Source organism: Spermophilus citellus (assembly GCF_964194105.1).
Source record: "Spermophilus citellus genome assembly, chromosome: 3".
In the NCBI taxonomy this organism is placed as follows: Eukaryota; Metazoa; Chordata; class Mammalia; order Rodentia; family Sciuridae; genus Spermophilus; species Spermophilus citellus.
In genome coordinates, this window is record NC_138184.1 from 10,780,473 (window position 1) to 10,805,995 (window position 25,523).

The 25,523-nt window shown below is 53.4% G+C and overlaps 3 protein-coding genes across 3 annotated transcripts; 2 read left to right on the plus strand and 1 right to left on the minus strand.

Annotated features, from left to right (window-relative positions):
- Positions 1 to 3,094: 3,094 nt before the first annotated feature.
- LOC308643664 (telomerase RNA component interacting RNase) lies at positions 3,095 to 6,735 on the minus strand. Its single transcript, XM_081283705.1, has 3 exons — positions 6,353 to 6,735; positions 3,812 to 3,889; positions 3,095 to 3,520 (listed from the first exon to the last, which is right to left on the minus strand). Exons 1-3 carry the CDS (start codon positions 6,692 to 6,694, stop codon positions 3,413 to 3,415), a joined length of 528 nt encoding a protein of 175 aa, XP_081139831.1. The 5' UTR covers positions 6,695 to 6,735; the 3' UTR covers positions 3,095 to 3,412.
- A 1,496-nt stretch (positions 6,736 to 8,231) lies between these two features.
- Positions 8,232 to 14,475, plus strand: LOC308643663 (ATPase GET3). The gene is made up of 7 exons (XM_081283704.1): positions 8,232 to 8,407; positions 9,168 to 9,315; positions 12,329 to 12,477; positions 12,555 to 12,705; positions 13,414 to 13,521; positions 13,620 to 13,817; positions 14,119 to 14,475. The coding sequence occupies exons 1-7, from the start codon at positions 8,247 to 8,249 to the stop codon at positions 14,248 to 14,250; spliced, it is 1,047 nt and encodes a 348-aa protein (XP_081139830.1). The 5' UTR covers positions 8,232 to 8,246; the 3' UTR covers positions 14,251 to 14,475.
- Positions 14,476 to 18,403: 3,928 nt separating this feature from the next.
- LOC308645873 (bestrophin-2) lies at positions 18,404 to 22,945 on the plus strand (the record flags this gene model as incomplete). Its single annotated transcript, XM_081288298.1, has 9 exons — positions 18,404 to 18,555; positions 18,696 to 18,790; positions 19,655 to 19,888; positions 19,973 to 20,127; positions 20,465 to 20,542; positions 21,294 to 21,446; positions 21,526 to 21,606; positions 21,783 to 21,937; positions 22,525 to 22,945. 9 exons carry the CDS (start codon positions 18,404 to 18,406, stop codon positions 22,943 to 22,945), a joined length of 1,524 nt encoding a protein of 507 aa, XP_081144424.1.
- Between the last annotated feature and the right edge of the window lie 2,578 nt (positions 22,946 to 25,523).

Genomic DNA, 25,523 nt, shown 5'->3' on the forward strand with positions numbered 1-25,523 from the left:
TGCCCCAGATAAGAGTCAAATGGAGAGGAAGCTTGGGATGCAAGAGACAATTTGTTAATGTTCAACCCCTTCTTTTAATATGGCAAGTTTCCAGCAGTCCTGTGCAAATAAGGGAGTATGGGCAGAACAGAGTGGCCCTTGGTAAATAGGTCCACATGGTTGGCTGTCTTGTGGTCCCCAGATTGAAAATTGGAAAGCTGAATCAGGACATATTTCCCCACTTTATGTTTTTATTATTATTCATTTACTTTTAATGGGAATTGAAGCCAAGGTCGCTTTTCCCACTGAGCTACAGCCCTTTTTTTTTTTTTTTTTTTTTTTTGAGACAGGGTCTAAGTTACTGAGAGCCACATTAATTTGCAGAGAGTAGCCTGGTACTTATGGACCCTCCTGCCCCCAGCCTCCAGAATGGCTGGAATTACAGGGGTGTACCACAGGCCGGCCCCACCTTCCATTTCCAGGGGTGTCACTATGTTGCCCAGGCTGGGTTCAAGGCAAGTGCCACCATGCCTGGCTCTTCCCCCTACTTCTTAAGCACCTACTACCTGTCAAGACTTTTGCAAATGTTTTCTCATGCAGTTCTCCCTGCAGCCCTATGAGTGGTAAACTTTTCAATTCAAATAGAAGCCCTCTGTATGAAAAGAAACTCGGGGTGTTGATTCCCAATCATGAATCTGAGATGGGAGACAAACAGGAGCTCAGCTTACAACATCCTCTTTCCTGAGCATCTCATCAAACTTACTTCAAGTTAAAGGTTGGAGGGTTTTTGTTTGTTTTGTTTTTGTTTTACTGGGGATGAAACTCAGGAGTGTTCTGCCACTGAACTACAGTGGTACCAGTGATTAAACCCCAGGGGTGTTCACTGAGTCACATCCCCAGCCCTTTTTATATTTTATTTTGAGACAGGTCTGAGTTGCTTAAGGCCTCGCTAAATTGCTGAGGCTGGCTTTGAATTTACCATCCACCTGCTTCAGCCTCTGAACGGTTGAGATGACAGGTGTGCACCATCCCCACCCCACAAAATTGCCCCAGCTGGCCTTGAACTTGTGATCCTTCTGCCCCAGCTTCCCAAGACTCTGGGATTACAGGCATGCACCACCATACCCAACAATGTCAGTTGTTGTTCATGGTATTGGGGATCAAACTCAGGGCCTCATACATGCTACTACAAGCACTGTGCCACATCCCCAGCCCAAGGTCAGCATTAAAAAAAAAAAAAAAAAATTTCTCAAGATGTAGCTCAACACTAGCCTAGCATGCAGCAGGCTGTGGGTTTCATTCCTAGCACAAAACAAAAAAACAAAAACAAAACATAGCCCAGCTTCTTCATCAGAGAAGCAATAGCAGTTTCAAACAATGTCAGGGTTAGTTAACAATGTGAGTGTGGTCCTGGAGATTGAACCCATGCCAAGAAAGTTCTCGACTACTAAGCTACACCCTCAGCTCAGGTTCTTACTTTACTTTTATAACTTGATTTTGGAGATGCTTCCACATTTTTACCCTTTTATGTATAAAAATAGATGATCTGAACCATAGAAAGGCTAAGTGATTTACCCAAAAGCACACAGCCAACAGGCACTAAAATAGATTGAAGGCAGAGCTGTGTGACTCACCAAAACCTGAATTGGTTCTCCTCCCCCTTCACTTTTCCCAGGTTGGGGATAGTGCTGTGCAGGGAGGTGCTTGGACTTTCAGATCCTCCTGTCTCTTGATGTTCCAGAATAGAGGCTGAGCTGCTGCAGGGGCGACCTACTTCTCCCGTTGTGTTTCTTTTTAAAGATCCAGTGGCTGCTGTTGGCTTCTGGCTTCTGGGGAGGAGGTGGTAGGAAAGCCTCCATTAGCTTCCTGTATCTCCCCACCACCCCAGTGCCATCCCCCAGGCCAAAGTCACACCTGGGCCATCTCAGCTTCCCCAGAGGACCTTTGAGCCCTCATGGAAAATAAACCAGACAAGTACTGTGTTAGCAGGGAGAGGGGAAGGTGTCCTGCTCCAAAGCCTGCTTGTGGTGTCTTTGACAAGCCAGCAGTTTCAGCTAAGGGTCTTTGCACCTGCTGTTCCTTCTGCCTAGAATCTTCCAAGGACCATCCTGCCTGTCCTACATCCTTCAGAATTTAGAACAAAATGTCATCTCAGGAGGGTCATCCATAACTAACTCTCTTAAAATTCTCACTTCTTCCACTCTCCTTTGGGACCTTCCTGTATAGAAGGTATAACCATTTTATGTGTTCCGTGTACTCATTTCTCATGTGTTCCCTTCCCCAACTCAATGTCAGAGCCACAAGGGCAATGTATTTTATGTTTGGGTAGCTATATCTTCATGAAATCAAATGCTTGGATTTGTTACATGAGTGAACACTCTCTACCCCATAAACCACCAGGCAGAATCTGAACAGTCAGATGGGGCATCACTTCCATGCTTTCCCAGCACCTCAGCTGCCAGTCTTTCCTCAGGTCCCCAATTCAGGGTCAGCCATTCTCAGATCTGTCTTTATGCTAATTGATCCGGTTACCTGGGACACCCTTCCTCACCTCCCTCAGGATTCTGATCAAATGTCAGTAAAAATAGACACCTCCCCCAACCTCTACTCTATCCTTGTTTGCAGTCACCACCCAAAGGGCTTCCCCTTTTTGTTCTTGTTTCTATCTACAAGTGCAAAGAGAAGTGGCCTGCTGCTCATTGCTGTGGTCCTGGGTACCTACAACTGCCCTGGCATAGAATAGGTGCTCAGGAATTATCTGCTAAATGCACAACGTAACAACTTCGTCCCAGTCAAAATGGGCGATTCGTATGTGTATGTGTGCACTGCCAGGGCCTTTGCACGTGCTAGACACTCACTCTACCCCTTAACTACACCCATAATCACAGTCAAAATAGGACTATAAAGAGGCTGGACCTAAGGTCAGAGGGGAGGACCGATGGGTCTTGAGGTGAGTCGAAGCCAAGAGGAGGGGATGTGCCCCTGTCCTCCAAACCTCCCCACAGCCCTCCTTCATTGAGCTTTAGGAGGTGTGCTGCTTCTTGATGGGGGGGGGGGGGCGCCCAGCGGGCATTTAGTTTCACAAGCACAAAGAAGACAAACCAAGCACAGGGGCTCCGGCACTAAGTCAAGTTCTTTACTTCCCAGAAGTGATGGCTAAGGGGAAGGAGAAGGAGGCTAAAAGAGGAAGAGAGAGAGAGCCAGAGAGAGCAAGGAGCAGGAAGAAAGGGGACAGTAAACCACTGTTCTATTAAGTCTCAGGAGGCAAGTGCTCAAGGTAAAAAAGAGTCCTGGAGAATCCTCCGCGGCTGCGGGAGCACCTCGATTTCCTTCTGTGTGTACCAGTCCTCGGGGAAGGCTGCTGCCGCTGCCGCTGCATTAAATAGTTATGTACATCGCAGAGAGTCCCAGGCGGTGGGCACGCGGGGAGGGGTCATTTCACCAGGGGCCGAGTCTTATCATCGTCACCGCACTGGTGGGCTTTGTACTTTTTCACTTCTGCCATGTACTTGGCCCATGCATCACCTTTACTTGTTAATACCTGTGGGGGTGGAGGTGGAAGACAAGAGGGGGTTGGCAGGGGCAGACAAGCCAGGAAACAGGGTCAGGACTGTCCTGAGACGGTGACCCCCCCCACCCCCACCCCTATCACCCAGAAGGCACTCCCTGGCTTTGAGGCAAAGATATGTGAAGTCAAGTTATCAGGGGCCTTTGTTAAAAGCCCTCCTACTCCACCAGGCATACCCATCCAAGGCAGGATGCGGGACAGGGTTTGGCCAGCACACAGGCTGGAAGGCAAAGGCAAGGAGGGAAGACCCCGCAGCCTGCTCACCTCATCCTCCGTCTTCTGCTTCTTGGCTACTATTCCCGTCTTGAGGGCTAGTTTGTTCCCGCCTCTGCGTTTGCCCACCTGGGTGAAGGGACAGAAGACTGCAAGGGTTACAGGAGCCGGGCCCGCCCTTAGCGGTGCTGAGGCCCACTACACCTTCCTAGCCCGGCCAGGTGGCCTGTCCCGACGCCGCGCCTAGCTCCACCAGCCGGCCGACCTGCGCAGCAATCAGAGAGGAGCACACGCGACTCAGCGCCTGCCCTGGGCCCACGATGCCCAGGCAGTCCTGGGCCCCGGGCTGCCCTCCCAGGGAGCCCAAGGAGTGCCCACCTCCGTGGGGACCAACTCTGTCCTTACTTCCTATGGGAGAGGCCTCATCCTCCTGTGGCAGGGACCACATAGGCAGCAACAGCTTCCTTTATTGAGCACTTACTGTATGCCAAGCCCTGTGCAGAGTGCTATGAATGTTTTATCTCCTTCCATATTCACAATTACCCTAAGATGACGGTTACATCTTTCCCCCTTTCACAGATGAGGAAACAGTCCTTGAGGAGAGCTTGTGCTGGTGACAAACTGTGGAAGTGGATTCAGGGTCAGGTGCATCTAAGCGACTGGGAGAAGAGCATTCTTAACAACCAAGCAGGGAGGGGGGATAGTAGAGGATAGGAAAGGTAGCAGAATACAACAGTCACTAATATGGCAGTATGTAAAAATGTGATGTGTAACCGATGTGATTCTGCAATCTGTATTTGGGGTAAAAATGGGAGTTCATAACCCACTTGATTCTAACGTATGAAATATGATTTGTCAAGAGCTTTGTAATGTTGTGAACATCCAATAAATAAATTAAAAAAAAAAAAAAACAACCAAGCAACACTGACTCCCCTGCACCTAGTCTTTTGGGGGTGTGGCTATGATGGCCTTTCAAGAAATGAATGTCAAAGGCAGTGACAACCATTGCTCCTCCCATTCATGGAGGGGTACTCAGCCTCCACAGTTATCACAATAATCCAGGGCCTGACACCTTCCCCTTTCTCAAAGACAAGTCTCACTATGGACTCACACCTTAGTGTCTTGCGTTCTCCCCCTGCCTGGAGCCTTCCAGAGCTCCAGGGTCTACAACAGGTTTCAGCAACCTTATCCAGTCCCACCAACCCTCAACCAGGCATTAGGTGCTACTAGGACTATTCTCAAGTCCCTTTCTCTCTCCCATCTCCTTTTAGTGCTGGGGATTAAACCCAGGGCCTCCTACATGCTGGGTAAGTGCTTTACCACTAGGCTACATCCCCAGCCATCTCATCTTTTTTTTTTTTTGTACCAGGAATTGAGCCCAGGGACTGGGATGCTTAACCATTGCAACACATTCCCAGCCCTTTTCATATTTTATTTTGAGACAGGGTCTAAGTTACTTAGATCTTGCTAAATTGCTGAGGGTAGCTTTGAATTCATCCTCCCGAATCACTGGGATTACAGGCATGTACCACCATGCCCAGCCCTTACACCCATTTTTAACAGATGAAGAAACTGAGGCTTGGACAGATTAGATCATATACTAAAACCACACAGGTTGATCCAAGACCTGACCCCATCCTCCAAATCTCAAATCAATAATTTTTCCTTCACACTACAGGTCTTGATCTCAACACCAGACGTAAAGCAAACTCAGAGTTGATGATCAATATATGTTCCATTTACTTACTACATAGTTTCTCAACTTGTCACTATGACATTTTGAGCTGGATCATTCTTTATTAGCGGTGAGGGGGACTGTTCTATGCATTGTAGGATGTCAAGCAGCATCCTTGGCCTCTACCCATAGATGTCACTAGCACCTAGTCTCCCCAGTTTTAACAACCAAATATGTCTCCAGACTTTGTCAAATGTGGGGGTGAGAAATCATCCTCAACTGAGAACCACTGGGTTAGCCCTTCCTATAAGACAACCTGTGATAACCACTTTTCCAGGATCACCTCATGGAACCCTCACCACATCAGAAGATGTGATGATGTCCATTTTCGCACTAGACAAAGAGGGCAGGCCAGCCCAGCAGCTCTCCACTGCATCCCCAGCACCTAGCACAATGCCCAACATAAGGTAAGATGCTCAATAAATGGACACTGGTTGAATGAGATCCAGAAAAGTCAAGCAGTCTAAGAACGCGGTCAGCAGTCTGAGTCTAAGGCACCCAGCTCAGAAGCGGGACTTGAATTTTCCCCCCTTCCCCACAGCTGGGAGTGGTTCCAGTATCCAAAGTCCCGGTACCACTCCAACGGAAATCCTGGCATCCAGATTTCCCTAACCCCAGTGTGCGGCTTCCAATTGAATTCGCGGTTCCTGGTTTCCGCGGAATAGGATCTGGGGGTCCCCAAGCCCGCCCCCAGCCCCCTCTCATCGGGAAGCCAGGCCCCACGTCCTCGGCGGGAGACCCGGATGGCCCCCTCCTCGGGGCGCAGGGTGGATCTGGATACTGGTTCCCATCCTCGGGCCCCGTTTCCCCGGCCAAGGCAGGCCCTGGCGCCCGCCCCCACCCCCGCGGCTCCTTACGAAGCTGAGTGTGGGGCCCGGGCCGCCCTTCCTCTTCGGATCCCCAGGGCCCGCAGCTGCGGTAGCCGGCTGGTCGGGTCGCGGCGGGCCCGGGGGCGGCTCCTCCTGCCGCTGCCGCTGCTCCTCCTCCATCTTCCGCTTGAACAGCTCCAGGAAGCTGCCGTCGTTGGCGAACAAGTTCACGCCGCCCGACACCGGGCTTGAACCGGCGCCCGACACCTCATCGTCCCCGCTCTCGGGTGACGTCCCTGGCCCCGACTCAGCCCATCGGCTCCCGCCGCCGCCCGCGGGGCCTGGCGCCTCCCGGCCCGGAGGCTCCGCCCGTCTCCCTCGGGCAGCCATTTTGTCGCCAGGTGCCGCGCAAAGGACTCCGGGAAGGCCGCTTCGGCCCCGCGCTTGGCGCCCGACTTGCTTCGTCCGGAACAATGCATGCCGGGACGAGCGGTCCGGGTCCTCAGGCGTCCGCAGAGGAGGCGGGTTCTGGGGCGGGGCCTGGGGCGGAGCGAAAGAGGGTATGACCTGACCCTGTAGGCAACCTGGAGGCGCCGGCCCAGGGTGTCTATAAAATAGCGGTACTTGGTTGGCGTTCTGCACACAGCGGCTTCTGGGGAATGGGGACCATCGAATGACACTGGGGCTGTGACTGGTTTTCCGAAGTGGGGTTCCCGCTAGGGATTGGGGGGGGACGCATTAGCTTTTCATGGCTAGAATTCTCTTCTGCTACCAAGGATAGTCTTTGTGAGTAAAAGGACCCTGTTTGGAGGTCCCATTTGAGCACGTGCTCAGCTGTCACATAGGAACTTGGTTTCATACCGAGATCTAAGTATCTAACCTAGGACCCTGAACTAGAAGTAGGAGTGTCTCTGAGTTGGACACTTGTCTCTGGAATGACTCTCATTATCTGGGAATAGAATACCGTTGGCATGGAGTTGGGGTCCTTATGTAAGAATAAGGTTATTTTTTTATGGGCAGGAGTAATCAAATGAAAGGAGGATATTTCTAGATTGGAGTCCCCTTCTAAGAGTAAAAGTGTTCTGGACTGGGGTCGCCGCCAAGGGCCTGAAGCCCTGCTTGTATTCCTGCCCCAGGGCAGGGGTTCAAAGAGGGAATTTGCTGAATTTAGAGTCTCCCCTCAAACAGAGAGTCAAGTGCGGGAAGATTTTCCGGAGTTAAAATCCCTCCTACAACAAGGAGCGCGGTTGCAGATATGGTTCTTGCCCAGCACGAGGATTCGGGGCGTATTAGACACGGATCTGAAGAAACAACTGGAGTTGTTTTCCAGCTAACCCATTAGGCTCAGGGACCTGTCGGGTTCCTCCACCTATATTTGTCCATGACCGGTTTGAGGCAGAAGCCAGGTGGTTCACAGCCAATTGAATAACAGACACACCCGAGGGCGGACCTGAGGGGATGTTGGAGCCCAACTTGGAGAATAGGGAGGAAATGATCGACACGAAATTGAGCCTATAAAATGGAGCTAGGACGGACCTCAGGTCTAACTTCCCTGAAAACGCTTGGACAGGGTGTTTGGCTGGTTGCTAAGGAGAGGTTGGCGGCTACCACGTCGTGAGTGTGACTGGTGGAAGTAAGAAAATATGTAACCAATGAAAGGAGGCTGAAAGACTTAGGGTCCAATCAGTGAAGGGGAGTAGACTGGACCGTACCAATGTGTTCATTAGGCAGGAGGAGACCTTGGAAAAATATAGACAAGAGGCCGACAAGGTGAGCTCTAAAAGCGTAAAACAATAAAACAATATCTTCTATTATCAAACAAAAGTCATCCCATGAGGAAGTTAATTCATACTCCTGCCCGCGACAGGAATGCGGTAAACAATTTTTCCCTGTAGTCGCTTTGCATGGTGCGCCCCGATTGATCACGTGAGCCGGTTCCAAGATGGCGGCGGGGGTGGCCGGGTGGGGGGTTGAAGCAGAGGAGTTCGAGGATGCACCTGATGTGGAGCCGCTGGAGCCCACGCTTAGCAACATCATCGAGCAGCGCAGCCTTAAGTGGATCTTCGTCGGGGGCAAGGGTGGCGTAGGCAAGACCACCTGCAGGTAAGGAGGCTACGGTGGGGGCTCAGGAAGGCGGGTGGGATGTACCACTGACCGAAGGGGAGGCCCGGAACCGGCTTTTCCACCCGAGCCGGCTTAGGGGGCTGGGTCGGGGTCTTCTGGGTTGTACTCACTTGCAGTGAATGAAAGGTTCCACCTGAATGGTGGCCTGGCACTTTGCAAGTTACGCTATCCCTGTTGGGGCTCAAGTGCCGAACTTCAGTGTACCCAGAGCATGGCAGGGCGGAGGGGCACTTAGATGTCCCAGTCAGCTGTACCGTACCCAAGTGAGCTCAGTGTAGAGGGAAGGGCACCAGGGCAAGCTATCCTGGTCTGCTGAAGAGTGAGGAAAGGGTACAAGATCCGATTGTATCAATCAGCTGTGAAAGGGTGATGGGTCCTTGGGGCACATTATCCTGGACAAGTGGACTGAACCATCCATCCTTACCGGGGAGTGCAATGGATCTCTCACCTTAGAGTTTAGGGAGGAGGCATAGAAGCAAACTATGTCGACTGGACAGCTGGATCATGCCACTCTGTGCCCAGCAAAGGAACAGGTACCAAGCCAGACTCAGTCAGCTGAAACTTACCACTCTAGTTCAGCTGGAGTAGTCAGTAGGTGAGGCATTAAGATTTGATCCTGCAGTGATCCATAATCTCTCAAGACCCTTCTGATCTAGGTCTTTGTATCTCAGACCCTAGCAGGCACAGGGAGCAGGGCCCCATGCCTCCCTCCCCACTTTTTGACTTTTCCTTTGTGCAGCTGCAGCCTAGCAGTCCAGCTATCCAAGGGGCGTGAGAGTGTTCTGATCATCTCCACAGACCCAGCCCACAACATCTCAGATGCTTTTGACCAGAAGTTTTCCAAGGTGCCTACCAAAGTCAAAGGCTATGACAACCTCTTTGCTATGGTAAGTGAAGCAGGGCTTAGCTCCTAACTTATGGAAGAGACCTTTCAGTCCTTTCCTTTCTTAGATACACCCACTAGCAGACTCCATGTTCTGCTCATTCTGTATTTTATCTCTCCAGTTTTTCCCCTTCCTCAACATACCTACAGAGGAAAAGGAAGAAATGTTTGAGGAGCAGGAAAAAGGCAAGAGTGATTGGAGCTAAGTAAGCACAAGCAAGGGAAGGAGGAGTTGGAAGTTGGCATAGGACTCTGCAGCCACTATGAGCAGTTTGACTTTGATTCTAAATTTCTTAGGAAGCTGTTTGTTTCATTTAACTCATTTATTAGTACTGGTGATTGAACCCTGGGGCACTTTGCCCCTGAACTGCATCTGTAGTCCATTTTATTTATTTTGAAACTGGGTCTGGGTGATTTGCTGAGCATGACCACAAACTTGGAATTCTCCTGCCTTAGCCTTCCAAGTTACTGGGATTATAGGCATGTGAAGGAGGCATCACTGCAGCACTCTGCAGGAAGCTGTTCATTTTAAGCAGAGCACTGTCATAGGCAAATTTATGTTTTGAAAAGTTCTCTGTGGCTGTCCTATGGAAATTGGATCATAAGTCAAAGGTGGAAGCAGGTAAACTAACAAGGAGACTGGGGATATAAGCAGGTAAGTGCTGAGATAGTGGCCAGGTCTCACATGGGGACAGGATGTTGGGGGATGAGTGTTAGATTTTGGATACATTTTGGAAGTAAAGCAGAGAGATTGCTTGGTTTTAACTGGAGAGAAGAAAAATTGAATCCAGTATATCATTTATTTTTTCTTCCTGAGTAGCTGTGATAGGAAAAAACTTGGAGAAGAGCAGATTTAGGAGGGACGCTGGGATCTAATTGTTTTGATTTTTTGCTGGAAGTGTTGGCACATGCCTGTAATCCTAGTGACTGAGAGACTGAGGCAAGAGGATCGAAAGTTCAAGGCAACCTTGGCAATTTAGCAAGACCCAATCTCAAAATACGAAAATAAAGGGCTAGGATGTAGCTCAGTGATAGAGTGCCCCTGGGTTCAATTCCCAGTACTGGCAGAGTGGGGGAGAATTTTGATTTGTCCGCAGAGATCTGTGGACAATCTGCCTACTTACGTGGGGATACCATAACAGTAGTTTAAATGTATGAACCTGAAGCTTGAGGAGGGTTAGCATTGATTTAAAAGTTGTTGTCCCAGGGTAGTTTTTTTTTTTGTTTTGTTTTGTTTTGTTTTTTTTTTTTTTGGAGATAGGATCTTGGTGGTGGGGGGAATGCTGGGGAGAGGTTACTACATTTGACCACTGAGCCACATCCCCAGCCCTATTTTGTATTTTATTGAGAGAGAGAGTCTCACTGAGTTGCTAAGCGCCTCACCTTTGCTGAGCCTGGCTTTGAACTCTCTGTCCTTTCTGCTTTAGCCTCCCAAGCCACTGGGATCACAGGCATGTGATCACCATGGGCGCCTTCCCAGGTATCCATGAGGCTGAGGCTGTGAGCTACGCTGAGGTCATGAGGTCAGGTCCAGCTGGCTGGGGTGGGGGCTGCCCCTGGAAGAGAGGCCACAGCAGGCTTGAGATAAGATCTTGCTATCTTACTTAAGCTGGCCTTGAAGTCCTGGATTCAAGCAGTCCTTCTGCCTAAGCCTCCTCAGTAGCAGGGACTACAAATCCCAGAAGTAGTGCTACCCCACCTGCTAACAAGGGCTATTTTGAGAAAAGCAGTTGTAGAACATGTTTGTTTGCTGCTGGGAATGTGCCCACAGGGAGGAACAAGTGATTCTGGAAGACAGTGATCCTCAGGCAGGATGAGTCTCATCCTGCACACCACCCAGAACTTAGGCTCTGCCAGAGTCAGGGACGCAGCAGGGAATAGAAGAAACCGATGGTGCTGGCAGCCAGTAACTTCTCTTTCACGCCTCTGAGATGAGGGACTCAGCAGTGAGTAGGACAGAGCAGTTTGAGGAGGGACAAGACGCCACATATACACTTGCGAGAGCAGGAAGAGGGCCCATTGGAATTCTGTGATCAGGAATTACTGGTCAGGTGTGCACAGGCCCTCGGGTGCACAAAACAGATAGCTAAGAAGAAGCAGAGCAGGGGTTTCGTCAGCCACAGAGGGAAGAGGGAAGCAACCTCTGGAGCCTGGGCTGGGTAAGAGTGCTGACCAAGAGGGACACTGACAGTGTACAGGGGACAGGGACACAGTGACTCTTAGAGTATCTGAGGCTGGAGTAGAGGATGTTCAAGTCCAACAATGGAATGTGGAAGTCAGAGGTAACCCTCTCACTAGAAATAATGCATCAAGAGTTTGACTTGGCAAGTGTACTGGGAGAGTACAAGCTCCCCACAGCGAGATAACCCTGAGGGCAACTTGGGGGCTTCACCATGAAGCCACCAAGAAGAGGTGACCCAGGAGGAAGCTAGGGAGGCATGGAATCCAGGCTGGCCAGGAACCCCCGGCTTGGTCATCCTTTCAAGGATTCCACATTTATGTTGAGGACCTTTTTGTGCCTAGAACTGTTCTCATTGCTGGGGACACAGCAAGTGAGCAAGACAGCAGGTTGAGGAGACAGCAGGCAAACATGACTAAAGCCTTGTGGGGTCTGAGAAGGGGCTGGTGTTAGGGAGAGAGGAAAGCAGGGCAGAGAGGGTGCTAGGCCCCCCTGTAAACAGGGTGTTCAAGAAAGACTTGCAGCAGAGGAACGATCTGGAAGAGGTCAGGGCCTGTCATGGGAGTATCATGGGGAGCCGAGTTCCAGGTGGGAAACAGCCATGTCAGTGCCCCGTGGTGGGTTTCAGCATCCTTTTACAGGCCTGGACCCGGTTTGCAGTTCTCCACTGGTTTATGAAGGTTTGACTGCAACAGTGCCAGACCATAAGTCCCCAAGGGAAGTCTGACCTAAGGAAGGGCTTGTGGTCAGAGCCCTGCATGGCTCCCTCTGGCCTGTGCCCAGGTGGGAAGGCTCCCAGAAGTCACAGCAGCCTGAGTCTCATCCCCTCGGCCCCCAGGAGATCGACCCCAGCTTGGGCGTGGCGGAGCTGCCCGATGAGTTCTTTGAGGAGGACAACATGCTGAGCATGGGCAAGAAGATGATGCAGGAGGCCATGAGCGCCTTCCCAGGCATCGATGAGGCCATGAGCTACGCTGAGGTCATGAGGTCAGGTCCAGCTGGCTGGGGTGGGGGCTGCCCCTGGAAGAGAGGCCGCAGCAGGCTTGACCCCTGTCTCCCCTCAGGCTGGTGAAGGGCATGAACTTCTCGGTGGTGGTGTTTGACACGGCACCCACGGGCCACACGCTCAGGCTACTCAACTTCCCTACCATCGTTGAGCGGGGCCTGGGCCGCCTCATGCAGATCAAGAACCAGATCAGCCCCTTCATCTCACAGGCAGGCGGGGCCCCGGGTATCCAGGCATCCCAGAGTGGGAGTGGGCCCCCAGTTCCCCAGATGTGCCACGACAAACACCCTTTCTCCCCGTCTCTGTTCATACTTCTCACTGGGTGAAACTGCCTTCACTGTGGGGGAGGAGGGATGGTCTCCCCCATCCTGCAGGCAGGAATCTCTCCCTGGCTCCATCCACCAAGTGGTGACAGAGCCTGGAGGTCTGTCCAGAGCCAGATGGCCCACCCCCACCCCCTCTTCACTCCCTGTGCAGCCCGGCTCCACTCAGGCACGGCGGCTCACCTGTCTAGGCACCACCTTCCTTGTCTGCCCAGTGGAGGTTCTGAGAGTGGCCCCGTGGTTATTACCAGGACCTCTCTGAACACCTCCAGCTCTACCTCTGTGGTGTGCACATGATCCCCTAGCCTCAGATAGTAACAGTTACTGCGCACCTACTATGTGCCCAGCACTGTTCTGAGAAAGTTACACGTCCCAGCTCACCTCACCAGGGCTCTCAGAGGCTTACAGTTGGGGAAACTGAGGCCCTAGGAGGTCCAGGCCTTTGACCATGATTCCCACCAAAACGGCAGAGCTGAGATTTGACTAACCCCTGGAGTCTGCTCCAGGGCTCATACCTCATACCACCAGGGGTTACCGGGAATCTAGAGAGCTCCCCACCCCGGCAGGCAGTGAGCCTGTCCCTCCTCTCCACAGATGTGCAACATGCTAGGCCTGGGCGACATGAACGCAGACCAGCTGGCCTCCAAGCTGGAGGAGACCCTGCCTGTCATTCGCTCCGTCAGTGAACAGTTCAAGGACCCTGTGAGTCCTGGTCCAGCAGGTGGCAAGAGGCTCCCTGCGGGGGGGGGGGGGGGGGACAGGACTGGAACCCACCCTTCACTGCCTTCTCTTCCACACAGGAACAGACGACCTTCATCTGCGTGTGCATTGCTGAGTTTCTGTCCCTATACGAGACAGAGCGACTTATCCAGGAGTTAGCCAAGTGCAAGATTGACACCCACAATATCATCGTCAACCAGCTTGTCTTCCCGGACCCCGAGAAGCCCTGCAAGATGTGCGAGGCCCGCCACAAGATCCAGGCCAAGTACCTGGACCAGGTGTGCCTGCCCACCCAGCCCTGGGCCAGCAGAGACACCTCTGCCCTTCCTCCTCCCCTCCGTCCCCACTGCAGATCATACTGTCCCTGGAGGACTGTGGCTGACCTGACCTGGGTAGCAGTGACCCTGGGAGCAGGAAGTCTAGTCCAGTGGCCTCACTGGCACCACTCCCACTTACGACACTGTGAAGCCTCTGCCCAGTTTCCTTCCTTGACCCTGGGAGGCTCCCAGCCAGACCCACTCTCTGTCCTTGTCCTCCTGTCTCCTGATCTCTGCTTTCTGCCCTCTGCCCTGGCTGCAGATGGAGGACCTGTATGAAGACTTCCACATCGTGAAGCTGCCGCTGTTACCGCATGAGGTGCGGGGGGCAGACAAGGTCAACACCTTTTCTGCCCTCCTTCTGGAGCCCTACAAGCCCCCCAGTGCCCAGTAGCACCACCACCATCCCCAGCTGCTGCCATTTCATACCCACCCTTCACCCTACCTACTCCCCCCCCTGGGGCAGAGTTTGCACAAAGTCCCCCAGAGTACAGGGGGAGCCACTTGGGGGGTGGGAGACAGAGAGAGGGTCTGTTCCCCCTGGTGGGGCTCGGGGGAGCTGTAGTTGCCCCCCACCTCTCCCTGCCTCTCACTCCTCAATAAAATAATCTTAAACCACTGCATTTGTTGGTATTGGGAGGTGTGGCTGGGGGTGAGCACCTTCATGGACATTTGCACAGTTTGTGCACTGTGCAAAGTGGCACATGTAGAGGGCAAGTTCACAACAGAGGCTTAATAGAAATGCACTTTCATCATGGCAATTTTGGGAAAAGGGTGTCTTGGATAAGGGATGCTTTGTTCTGATTCTGCATAGCTTAGGGGACTGATGCCTGGAGTGGAAGAGACAGATGGGCCTTTGCCCACTTCCTTAGAAGCTCAAGAAGGTGGGGATCTAGCTGGGAGGGGTGGTGCATGACTGTAATCCTGGTGACGTGGGAGGCTGAGGCAGGACAACCCCTGGTTGGAGGCCAGCCTCAGCAATTTAGCAAGCCCCTAAGCAAGGTAAGGAGGCCCTGTCTTAAAAAATAAAAAGGGCTGGGGATTTAGCTCAGTGGCAGGGTGCCCGGGGTTCAATCCCTGGTACCAAAGGGGAAAAAAAGTGTGGGAACCCAGAAGTCCTTTGGGCAGCCGCAGGCTGGTGGGAGCGGATTAAGCAGGCAACAGGCCCAGTGCTGCCTGCTGTTTGGTTTGGGAATTAGTGGGCACCCTGGGCAGAGGCTGGGCTTGCCAGACTGGGGATTAAAAATCTCCACCCACCCCCCATTCCTGCCTCCATGGGATGGCATCAGCCCCTCCCAGCAAAGGGCCACAACAGTGGGACTGACAAGGGACAGGATGGCAGAGCACTCAGGCTGGGTCCCTGAAAGCTGATCCCATAAGCACAGGGCCTTGGCCTGCAGCTTGGGCTTCCTGCTGTTTTAGCTTGGTCTCCTCATCCTTGAAGTGGGGACCTCAGTATAGCCACTCTCTGAACCATGGCACAGATTGTCCAGTGACCTGGAAGGCACCCCAAAAGGACCCCCTTGGCCCCTGCTCTTCATTCTTCTGCTGGTGCCACCACAGCCACTGTCGTCCACATTTGAAAGCTCAGGACAGGGCATGACCTTGAGTGTTTGCAAGATCCAAACCAGAGCTGGGACTAGGGGTACAGAGTCAGGAAGCAGTGTTCAGGGTGTACACACCCAGGGTCTGGGCGTGCCAGGGTGTGTGTGTAAGGGAACCCAGCCACGAGCCTAGACGTGTCCCCCACTCAGCTTCACAGGGTGTGTGCAAGCAGGTGTGGACACGTTGGGGTGGTGTACATAAACAAAAGGGGGTGCATGTGGTGGCAAAGACCCCAGGCTTCTGGTCACACTGCCTGGGTTCCCATCCCAGCTCTTCCATGAAAGAGCTGCGTCATTTGAGCCTCAGTTTCCCTACCTGGAAAGTGGGAGTGGCAGGTGCAGCAGCTATTGCGCATACTCCAGCGTGTGGATTCAGAGATGAAATACGCAGGCATTTCTCATCACAGGCAGGGAACTGCCAAGGAGAGCTGCTTGTTATTGGTGTTACAATTACCAAGCAGGTGAAGCAGCAGCCTGCTAGGCAGTCTGCTTCCCGCCCCCGGGGGTCCTGCAGTCATGGGTGGATGGGGACGTGCTGGGGGAGAGGGGATGAGCAAGGAAGGTCTAGCTGCAGTTAGCGGAAGGACGTCCTGGTGACCCTGATCCCTCCCTAGGTCTGGCAGCTGCGGTGCCGCCCCAGTCACCCCAGCTGCCCCCTGGCTCCTGTTTATAGGCTGTCCGGCAGCTGGACAGCGGAGATTCGGGTCCGAGGGTGGCGAGCCTAAGCCAGTTGGCTCCTAATTACCCCGGGCGGGGCAGACATCTGCCAGTCTGGGAACACCATGTCCTGGCTGGCTGGGCCTCCGGGTGGTGCTGCGCATAGCCATCCGAGCTCCTAGGGCACCCGTGGACTTGAGGGTTTCCTGCCTCCGCCACCTCTCAAGTATCTGCCCCCTGCCAGGACTCCCCGAGCCTGTGCCCCTCCCTCACTGGTCTGCATGCAAATGTTCTCCAGGTCCAGGGATGGAGTGGGGGGGTGCAGTTTGTGCCAGACTGGGAATGCCCCCTTTGTAGGTGTGTCTGTAAAGAGGGAACATCTGTCCCAAATCATTGCCAAATATGGGGAACAAGGGTCTATGTACCCAAGTTTGTGTGTTCATGCCAATGTTGAGTGTCTGAGACCCGAGTGTGTATGAGTGTGTGTGCACACACCACAGCCAGGAAGCACTGGGGAGGAGCTTGCCTTAATATATTAATGTACAAATCCAGGTGAGTGGTTCCTGGGGGCTTATAATCAGTGGAACTGCTCTTCCACAAATTTGCTGTTGTGTGATTATATCTCTGCCACACTGGCAAATCTCAGGGACCTGAGGGGCGCCCCTCTAGCCCAGGTCTATGTGCCACTGTATTGAAGGGAGGTGTCCCCACATTCGGTGTGTGATCTTTGTCCAGGGGAGATGGGGATGAAGACCTCTGCAGCCATAGCCTGTGTATGGCTGCAATGTGAAAGCGTCCCGGAGGGGCGGGGTCTGCCCCTGTCTGGTTCTGTGTACTTGCCTGTTTATACATTGTGCCATCATGAGGCAATGCAGCCCCCTGAATCCCTTCTCTGCCGGTCCTCTGAAGCTGTTGAGAGCACCTTGTGTGTCTGTGAGCTCAGAGCCTGGTGTGTCCAGGATCCATCTGCCTGGAGAGAGCTAGGTGTGCCATGTGTGACTCTGGAAGGCTTTATGGCAGTATGTGCTGCCACACTGCCCTCCAGGATATGTCCGGTGGTTGTGTGAGGCTGTTAAGGGAAGCTGAATGTGTGCTTCTATGTATATCTTTGTGACAGTGTTATTGGAGGTATCTGATGTGAACCAGCCTCATTCAGCAGTGTGCATGTATCTGGGATGGAGACATTTGCGGCCCCCTCCCCCAGCTTCAGCTTCCAGATGCCTTGGACTTGCCTGGGAGCAGGACAGGGAGGAGCAAGGAAGGACCAGACAGATTTCTCCACTGGCCCTAGGAAACAAACTGGCAGACTTCTCCAAACAAAGTTCTGAGACTGTAGCTCACCCCAGGGGGATGGGTTAGGGAGGGGCTGCCCACGCCCACTCCCCAGCCCCCTCCCTCCCAGGGTCTAGCCCCACCCAACACTGAAGCCACCCGCCCATTCAGTCTCTGTCCCTGAGTGTCCCTGCACCAGTCACCCTCAGCACAGGTGAGAAGGGCCCAGGCCTGGGGGAATAAGGGGCCTTGGGGACAGGTGTGCTTTGGGCCAGGTTACCTAGGGGTGGGGAGTGGAAGGCTTAAAAAGCTGCAGGTAATAGCTGGAGGAAAAGGGGGAGGGGAAATGGACATGGCGGGCAGTGTGACTGGAGAGGGGTCACTGTGAGGCTGGGGGCTGACTGACAGAATATGGGGACCTTGAAGTCTTAGGGAGGAGGATTCAGAGGGCTTCAGAGGAAGTGCAGGGGGAGAATGGCCGCCCGCCCAGAGCTGGGGAGTGGAGAGAGGGAGCCAGAGTGGGGGACTAGGGAGGGAAAGGGAAAGGGAGTGTCCAAGCCCCAAGAACTTAGAAACAGGAGGCGCTGGGGACTCAGGGCAGAGGGAAGGCTGTAGAGGGGTTCAGTGAAGGAGGTGGGCCTGGGTGGAGGGCGTTCAGGAGCTGTGTAGACACGAAGGTCTAGGACCTGGGCAGGGAGGGCTGGGGGAAGTCGGCTCAAGAAGCAGGGACCAGGAGTCCAGGGAAGGGGTTGGAGAGGTAGACTGGGGCTGGGGTCAGGGAGGATGAAGCAGCGCTGGGAGCAGGGCACCGGGGAACAGCCAGAACCCAGCAGGTGGAGGGGTCCTGGGGCAGACAGCCAGTGTGGGGTGGGGACTGTGCGGCTTTCTGTGCTGGCACCTCTCTGCCCTGGCTTGAAGCCCCCAACCTGGCTCCTTCCCAGCCCCTCTTACTCGGACCACAGGATCACATCCAGTAGAGCCCTTCCTCTTTGACGCAAAGGGACGGGCGCCGGTATGACTGTCACCTACACAGCCCGAGTGGCGAACGCCCGCTTCGGTGGCTTCTCGCAACTGCTGCTGCTGTGGCGTGGGAGCATCTACAAACTCCTGTGGCGTGAACTGCTGTGTTTCCTCGGACTCTACATGGCGTTGAGCGCCGCCTACCGGTGAGGTGGCGGGGGCGGGGGGTGCCGGCAGGTGCAGCCCACTGGCCTGGATAGGGTGTTTAGGGGAGGGAAAGAGGCGTGGCAAGAGATAAGCCACTGGGAAGGCGACTCACCGGTGACCCGTACCCCCTACCCTGCAGCTTTGTGCTGGCTGAAGAGCAGAAGCGCTACTTTGAGAAGCTTGTCATTTACTGCGACCAGTATGCCAGCCTCATTCCAGTCTCCTTCGTGCTCGGTGCGCTCGCGCCCCTGAATGCCCCATTCCCATTCTTACTCTTTGGAGAACCCTAGTCCTGCCCCTGAGGCTCCCCCTTCAAATCCAACCTCCACGGGTCCCCACTCCTGGTTTTACACCATGAAGAATGAGGGAGTGGCCTCACAACCTGAAACCTTGGCTGTCACCTGGTCATTATCCCCTGAGATGCTGCCATGGGAGCTCCGTCTTACCCATAGGCTTATTGTGGGCCACCTAAGGACTCTCACCTGTTCTGCATGAGATTGCTAGTGCTCCCCACAAACATCTTGAACCCCAGGGCCCCTAGATGACTCCATTCTCTCAAGTCCGTGGGGAGTGCATTTCTGAAAGTCTTGGCCCCTAACCCCCAGAGACCTCATGTGACCCAGCCTCCCTCTCCCTACATGGGTGGGGTACCCATCCTGCTCAGAGTTCCCTGATGTAGACCCAGTGCCAAACTCTTTCACTAGCTCTGGCTCAGGGGCTCCTGTGGCCATTGTTACAAGCCTGCCCAGGTGTCCAGGATGTACACTATATCTCCAAAACCCAACTTCCCCCCTCGGTGTTTCAAGTTCCCATGGCCCCACCTCAGTGGCTTCCTGTGACTAGTATAACAATAACATGGGCGCTTGGTCCCCAGCCCCATACTGGGATCCCAATCCCCAATCCCAGGTGACACCCAAGTAGCCAGGGTGACCCAACTTGCTCTAACCTCTCTGACCTCAGGGCTGGATCCTCAGGTTCTCAGCCCAAATGGCCCCACATGTTCAGGGTGACCAGCCGGGCAGGCGTTCCTAATGCAAACCCTTCTCTTCCTAAACTCCTGGTGTGGTTGCTGAGCCTCCATTCCCCGCTCGCCCCCAGGTTTCTACGTGACCCTAGTGGTGCACCGCTGGTGGAACCAGTACCTTTGCATGCCGCTACCTGACGCGCTCATGTGCGTGGTGGCGGGCACAGTGCACGGGCGCGACGACCGAGGCCGCCTCTACCGTCGCACACTTATGCGCTACGCAGGTCTCTCCGCGGTGCTTATCCTGCGCTCGGTCAGCACCGCTGTCTTCAAGCGCTTCCCCACCATAGACCACGTGGTGGAAGCGGGTGAGTCTCGGGCCTTAGACTAGGCGGGCGGGGGCGGGGCCAGGACGGAGGGCGGGACCAGTAACCCCGGACCTCGCCACCCAGGATTTATGACCCGCGAAGAGCGCAAGAAGTTTGAGAACCTGAACTCGTCCTACAACAAGTACTGGGTGCCCTGCGTGTGGTTCTCCAACTTGGCGGCACAGGCCCGGCGAGAGGGCCGCATCCGCGACAACAGCGCCCTTAAGCTGCTGCTCGAGGTGGGCCTACTAGGAAGTCATTAATATAGACCAGCAGGGAGAGTGTGCCCTGTGCCGCGTCCACCGCGACCTGCCACGCACCTCCCGCAAAGGCAGATTCCAAAGACCCTCACCTGTCAGGCCCCACCAGGTGCGCCTTATTTCCATGGGGCAAATACCAGCACCTTCGAGGGCAGTCCCAGGTGCACCCCAGTTGTACACTCATCACCAAATATTCTCCCTGGAGCTCTCAGAAACACACTCCCACTTCCTAGGAGAGGACCCCCGGCCTCCCTCTCAGGGACCCAAACTTATGAGCCCACAATTCTGACTCCTTCATGACTGTCTCCACCCCCAGGAGCTGAATGTCTTTCGGGGCAAGTGTGGGATGCTCTTTCACTACGACTGGATTAGCATACCCCTGGTCTACACCCAGGTAACCCCACTCTGCCTCCCTCCCTTTATACTTGGTGTCAGAGGCCCTGATGTGTTAGTCTTGGGGGAAGAGTAAGGGCCCAGCTAAAACTCCATCACAAGGGCACGTGATCTTTGATTAGTCTTTTTTTTTTTTTTTTTTTGCCAGGGGAGGGTTGAATACAGGGGCACTTTACTACTGAGCCACATTCCCAGCCCCCCACCTTTTTGTAGTTGTAAATGACAGCATGACTTTATTTTATTTGCTTATTTTTGTACATGGTGCTAAGGATCGAACTCAGTGCCTCACAGGAGTTAGGCAAGCGCTCTGCCACTGAGCCACAACCCTAGCCCTCCAGCTCTTTTTATTTTGGGGGGGAGGAGGTATCAGGGATTGAACTCAGGGGCACTTAACCACTGAGCCACATCCCCAGCCCTATTTTGTATTTTATTTAGAGACGGGATCTCACTGAGTTACTTAGCACCTCACTTTTGCTGAGGCTGGCTTTGAACTTGTGATACTCCTGTCTCAGGCTCCAAAGCTACTGGAATTACAGGCTTGCGCCGCCGCATCCAACCTAATTTTTTTGAGACAGGGTCTCACTAACTTCCTTAGGGCCTTGCTAAGCTGCTGTAGCTGGCCTCCAACTTTCCATCCTTCTCCCTATCTCTGGAGTTGCACCATCATGACCAGTTTAGCCTGGTCTCTCAATAACCCCCTGAGATGGGGGAAACACTGACCTGGGGCATTCCCCCTGCCCACGCACCCACAGGTGGTGACCATTGCAGTCTACAGCTACTTCCTGGCTTGCCTCATTGGCCGCCAGTTCCTGGACCCTGTGCAGGGCTACAAAGACCACAGCCTGGACCTGTGCTTTCCCATCTTCACCTTACTGCAGTTCTTCTTCTACGTGGGCTGGCTCAAGGTGAGTGGGGCCCTGGTGCTGGCCTGAAGGTGGGGACAAGGTCCTCAAGGTTCCACCTACCTCCTTCCTCCCCACTCAGGTAGCGGAGCAGCTCATTAACCCCTTTGGAGAAGATGATGATGACTTTGAGACCAACTTTCTGATTGACCGCAACTTCCAGGTGAGGCTGCACAGGGCCATCATCCACAACCAGCTCTCCCAGCCGCCCTGGCCCTGGCCCCTCCCCCACCAAGACTTGCTGGGGCCTCTCCCTGACCACCCTTGGTTCTCTGCTCACCATGGTCCCGCTGGTCCTGAGGGCTCCACCCCAGCCCGACCTCTGTATCTCACCCTCAGGTATCAATGCTGGCTGTAGATGAAATGTATGATGACCTGGCCGTGCTGGAGAAGGACCTGTACTGGGACGCCACAGAGGCTCGCGCCCCCTACACGGCGGCCACCGCCTTCCTGCTGCAGCAGCCCTCCTTCCAGGGCTCCACCTTTGACATCACGTGAGCCAGGACTGGACTGGGTGGACTGGACCATTAGGGACAAGACCACTGGGGACTGGGTCCCTGGGGGGACACTAGGTGGAGCTTATGGCTCTGTGGATGGTTGAAGGGTCTATAGGGGCCAAGGATAGGGCCAAGGGCTGAAGTCTGGAAATTTGGAGCTAAGATCAACTGTAATGAGGACAGAGGTTGAGTTGGGGATGGGGAGGGGTCAAGGTCTAGGACTGGGCCACTGATTGGGGCTGATCTAAGGGCTGAGGTCTGTACCAGAGGTGGTACCCAAGATAGGACAGCGCCATGGATGAGGCTTTGATATCTGTGAGCAGAGCCAGAGGATCAGGCCAGGCTCTGGAGTAAGGGGCCGAAAGTCTTTGAGGATAAGTGACACAAAGGAGTGGGTGGAGCCAGGGAGTTCCTTGGGTCTCTATCTCACTCATCAATCAGATAGAGGGTGAGGGCTGGGGATGTGGCTCAGCGGCAGAGGTCTCGCCTAGCCTGCGGGAGACCCTGGATTCAATCCCAGCACGGGGGAAAAAGGAAGAAAGGGAGGGGCGAGGCTGCAGCGCCCACCCACTGTCGGTCCGCAGGTTGGCCAAGGAGGACATGCAGTTCCAGAGGCTGGACGGCGCGGACGGCCAGCTGGGGGAGGCACAGGGAGACTTCCTGCAGCGCCTCCTGCCGGCGGGCGCCGGAGGAGGCTTGCTGGGCCGGCGCCTGTCCCTGCTGCGCCGCAAGAACAGCTGCGTGTCCGAAGCGTCCACAGTCGCCAGCTGTGCATGCACTGGCGTCCCCGATGGCTCAGCCACAGAGTGCAGCTGCGGGGATCCGCTGCTCGACACCGGCTTGCGGGAACCAGAGCCCGAGCCCCCCGTGTGTCCTGAGCCACTTGCCCCCATTCCTGGTCCTGCTGCAGAGCCTTTCACCACCGTGCCCATCCCTGGACCCCGGGGACCGGCCCCGCCCTGGCTGCCCAGCCCTATCGGTGAAGAGGAAGAGAATCTGGCCTGAGACCCCGGGGCTAGGACCCCTAATGACAGGGAACAAGCATGAAGCAGCAGTCCAGGTCTGCATAAGCCTCGGGCGCCTATAGAAAGTAGGCCAGCCCACTTTTCACTAGGTGGCCAGGTGCTCCACACGGGGGTCTGGCACTGTGCTAGTGGCCAGGGATTTTCCCAGCTTTTGAACAGAAATGCTCCCCACCCCAGCTCTACTTCCCAACCCCACTGCCCCAGTGGCCTCCACCAGCGTCCTGCCTGTGTTCTTTCCTTTCCATGAAACTGAGTGCCTACTTCATGGAGTTGTCCTGAAAATGAAATGATGCTTTTAAAGCATTTGGGGCATAGTAGATGCTTAATAAACTGTGGGGTTTTTGGGTTTTTTTTTTTTTTTTTGTACTCAAAATGTTCATGTGACTTCTCTTACTAGACATTACTAGAGCATTCTTCCAGGTTGTTTGCTTTTTGCAGTACTTCAGGGGTGCTTCACCACTGAGATAGTGCTGAGACTGGCATTGAACTCACAATCCTGGAAGTACAGGTGCACACAACTGCACCTGGTTCCCGTTTTTCACTTATATCATTTGCCAGTCCCTCCTGAATTTAGAAGTCTAGCCAGGATCATGTCCCTGACTTTAGACTCAGAGAACCAGCTGCCTCCTTGACTTCTGCATGTGAAGATCTCACGCTTTGAAGGTAACATGATCCAAAGCTCCTCAACCTGTCCCACCTCCTGTGTGTCAACTTTGTCTTTCCAAGTGATAAGGCCAGAACCTAAAGTCATTCAGGACCCTCTATTCTCTCATTTGCCTCTATCTACATCAACCCAGCAGCAAACTTCATCAACTGTACCTTTACTATGTCCAGAAGCCAAGCATTTCTCACTCCCCCAGGGTCCCCATCCTGGCCAGAGTCTCAGGGTCATCCACATACTCACCTGGATTAGCGACCTCTGGCCTGGTTTTGCAACTCTAGACCTGGCCTCCCGGTTTGTTTCTCCCACCAGAGCCGCCAAAGGGCCACATCTTTCCTTTGCTTAGAATCCTCCATGGCTCCCAGCTCACTAGGAACAAGAGCTGATGGATCCCCTGGAGCCCACAGGCCCCGAGCACTCTCCCTTCCCTCATCAACTCCCATCTTCCTGCTCAATCCTTCCATTCCAGCCACACCAGCCTCCTCACTGTCCCTCCAACCTAAGCAAGGAACAACTCAAGACCTTTGGACATACGTTTCCGTTTCTCTCTGCCTGGATAAATCTCCCCCAGATACCGACATGACCCCTCCCTCGGGTTTCTACTTCAATTACCTTACTTCCTTAGAGAAGCCTCTGATCCTACCCTCTTATTCAAAATTGCCATCTCAGCTGGGCGTGATGGTGCACACCTGTCATCCCATTGACTCAGGAAACCAGCCTCAGCAACTTAGCAAGGCCCTCAGCAATTTAGTGAGACCCTGTCTCAAGAATTAAAAAAAAAAAAAAAAATATATATATATATATATATATATATATATATATATATATATATAAATAAAAAGAGGACTGGGTATGTGTCTCATTGGTAGAGCACCCCAGGGTTCAATCTTAGTACCACCAAAAAACAACAAAAAAGACATGCCATCTCCCAAGTCCATTTCTCACACTCCTGTCATTCTTGTCTGCTTTGCTTAGGGCCTCACTAAATTTTTGAGTCTGGCTTTGAACTTGTGATCTTCCTGCCTCAACCCCTAGGGTGGCTGGGATTACCAGTGTGCACCACTGTGCCCGGTCCCAACCCTTTTTATTTTTAAATTTTAGTCAGGACTTGCTAAATTGCCCAGGCAGGCTTCTAATTTGTGATATTCCTGCCATAGCCTCCAAAATAGCTGGGACTACAGGTGTCTGCCACTGTGCCTGGTTCTGTGTAGCTCTTCTTACATCCAACTTTGATCTTACCTGTTTGTTATCTATCTCCCTTCACTGGGAACGTTCCATCCAATGAGAGTGGACTTTTTTTTTTTGGGGGGGGCGGGGGTTACCAGGGATTGAACTCAGGGGCACCTGACCACTGAGCCACATCCCCAGTCCTATTTTGTATTTTCTTTAGAGACGGGGTCTCACTGAGTTGCTTAGAGCCTCCCTAAGTGTTGAGGCTGGCTTTTAACTCACAATCCTCCTGCCTCAGCCTCTCGAGCAGCTGGGATTACAGGTGTGCGCCACCAAGAGCAGGTATTTTTGTCTGAAGCTTCTTCAAAATCCACACACACACACACAGACACCCACGTAGTTCTTACTGATTGGTCATTCTCACTTCAGTAAGTGCAAGACTGTGATCCTACCAATTGGCAGACTGAGGTAGGAAGATGGCAAATGTGACACCAGCCTGGGCAACTTAGAATTCATCTCAAAATGAAAAATTAAAAGGTCTGAGTGTGGGGGCTGGGGTTGTGGCTCAGCAGTAGAGCGCTCACCTGGCACATTTGAGACCCTGGGTGCGAGCCTCAGCTCCATATACAAATAAATAAGTGAAATAAAGGTATTATGTCCAACTGCAACTAAAAAATAAATATTTAAAAAGGGAAAAAAAAAAAAAAGGCCTGAGTATGGCCAGGCA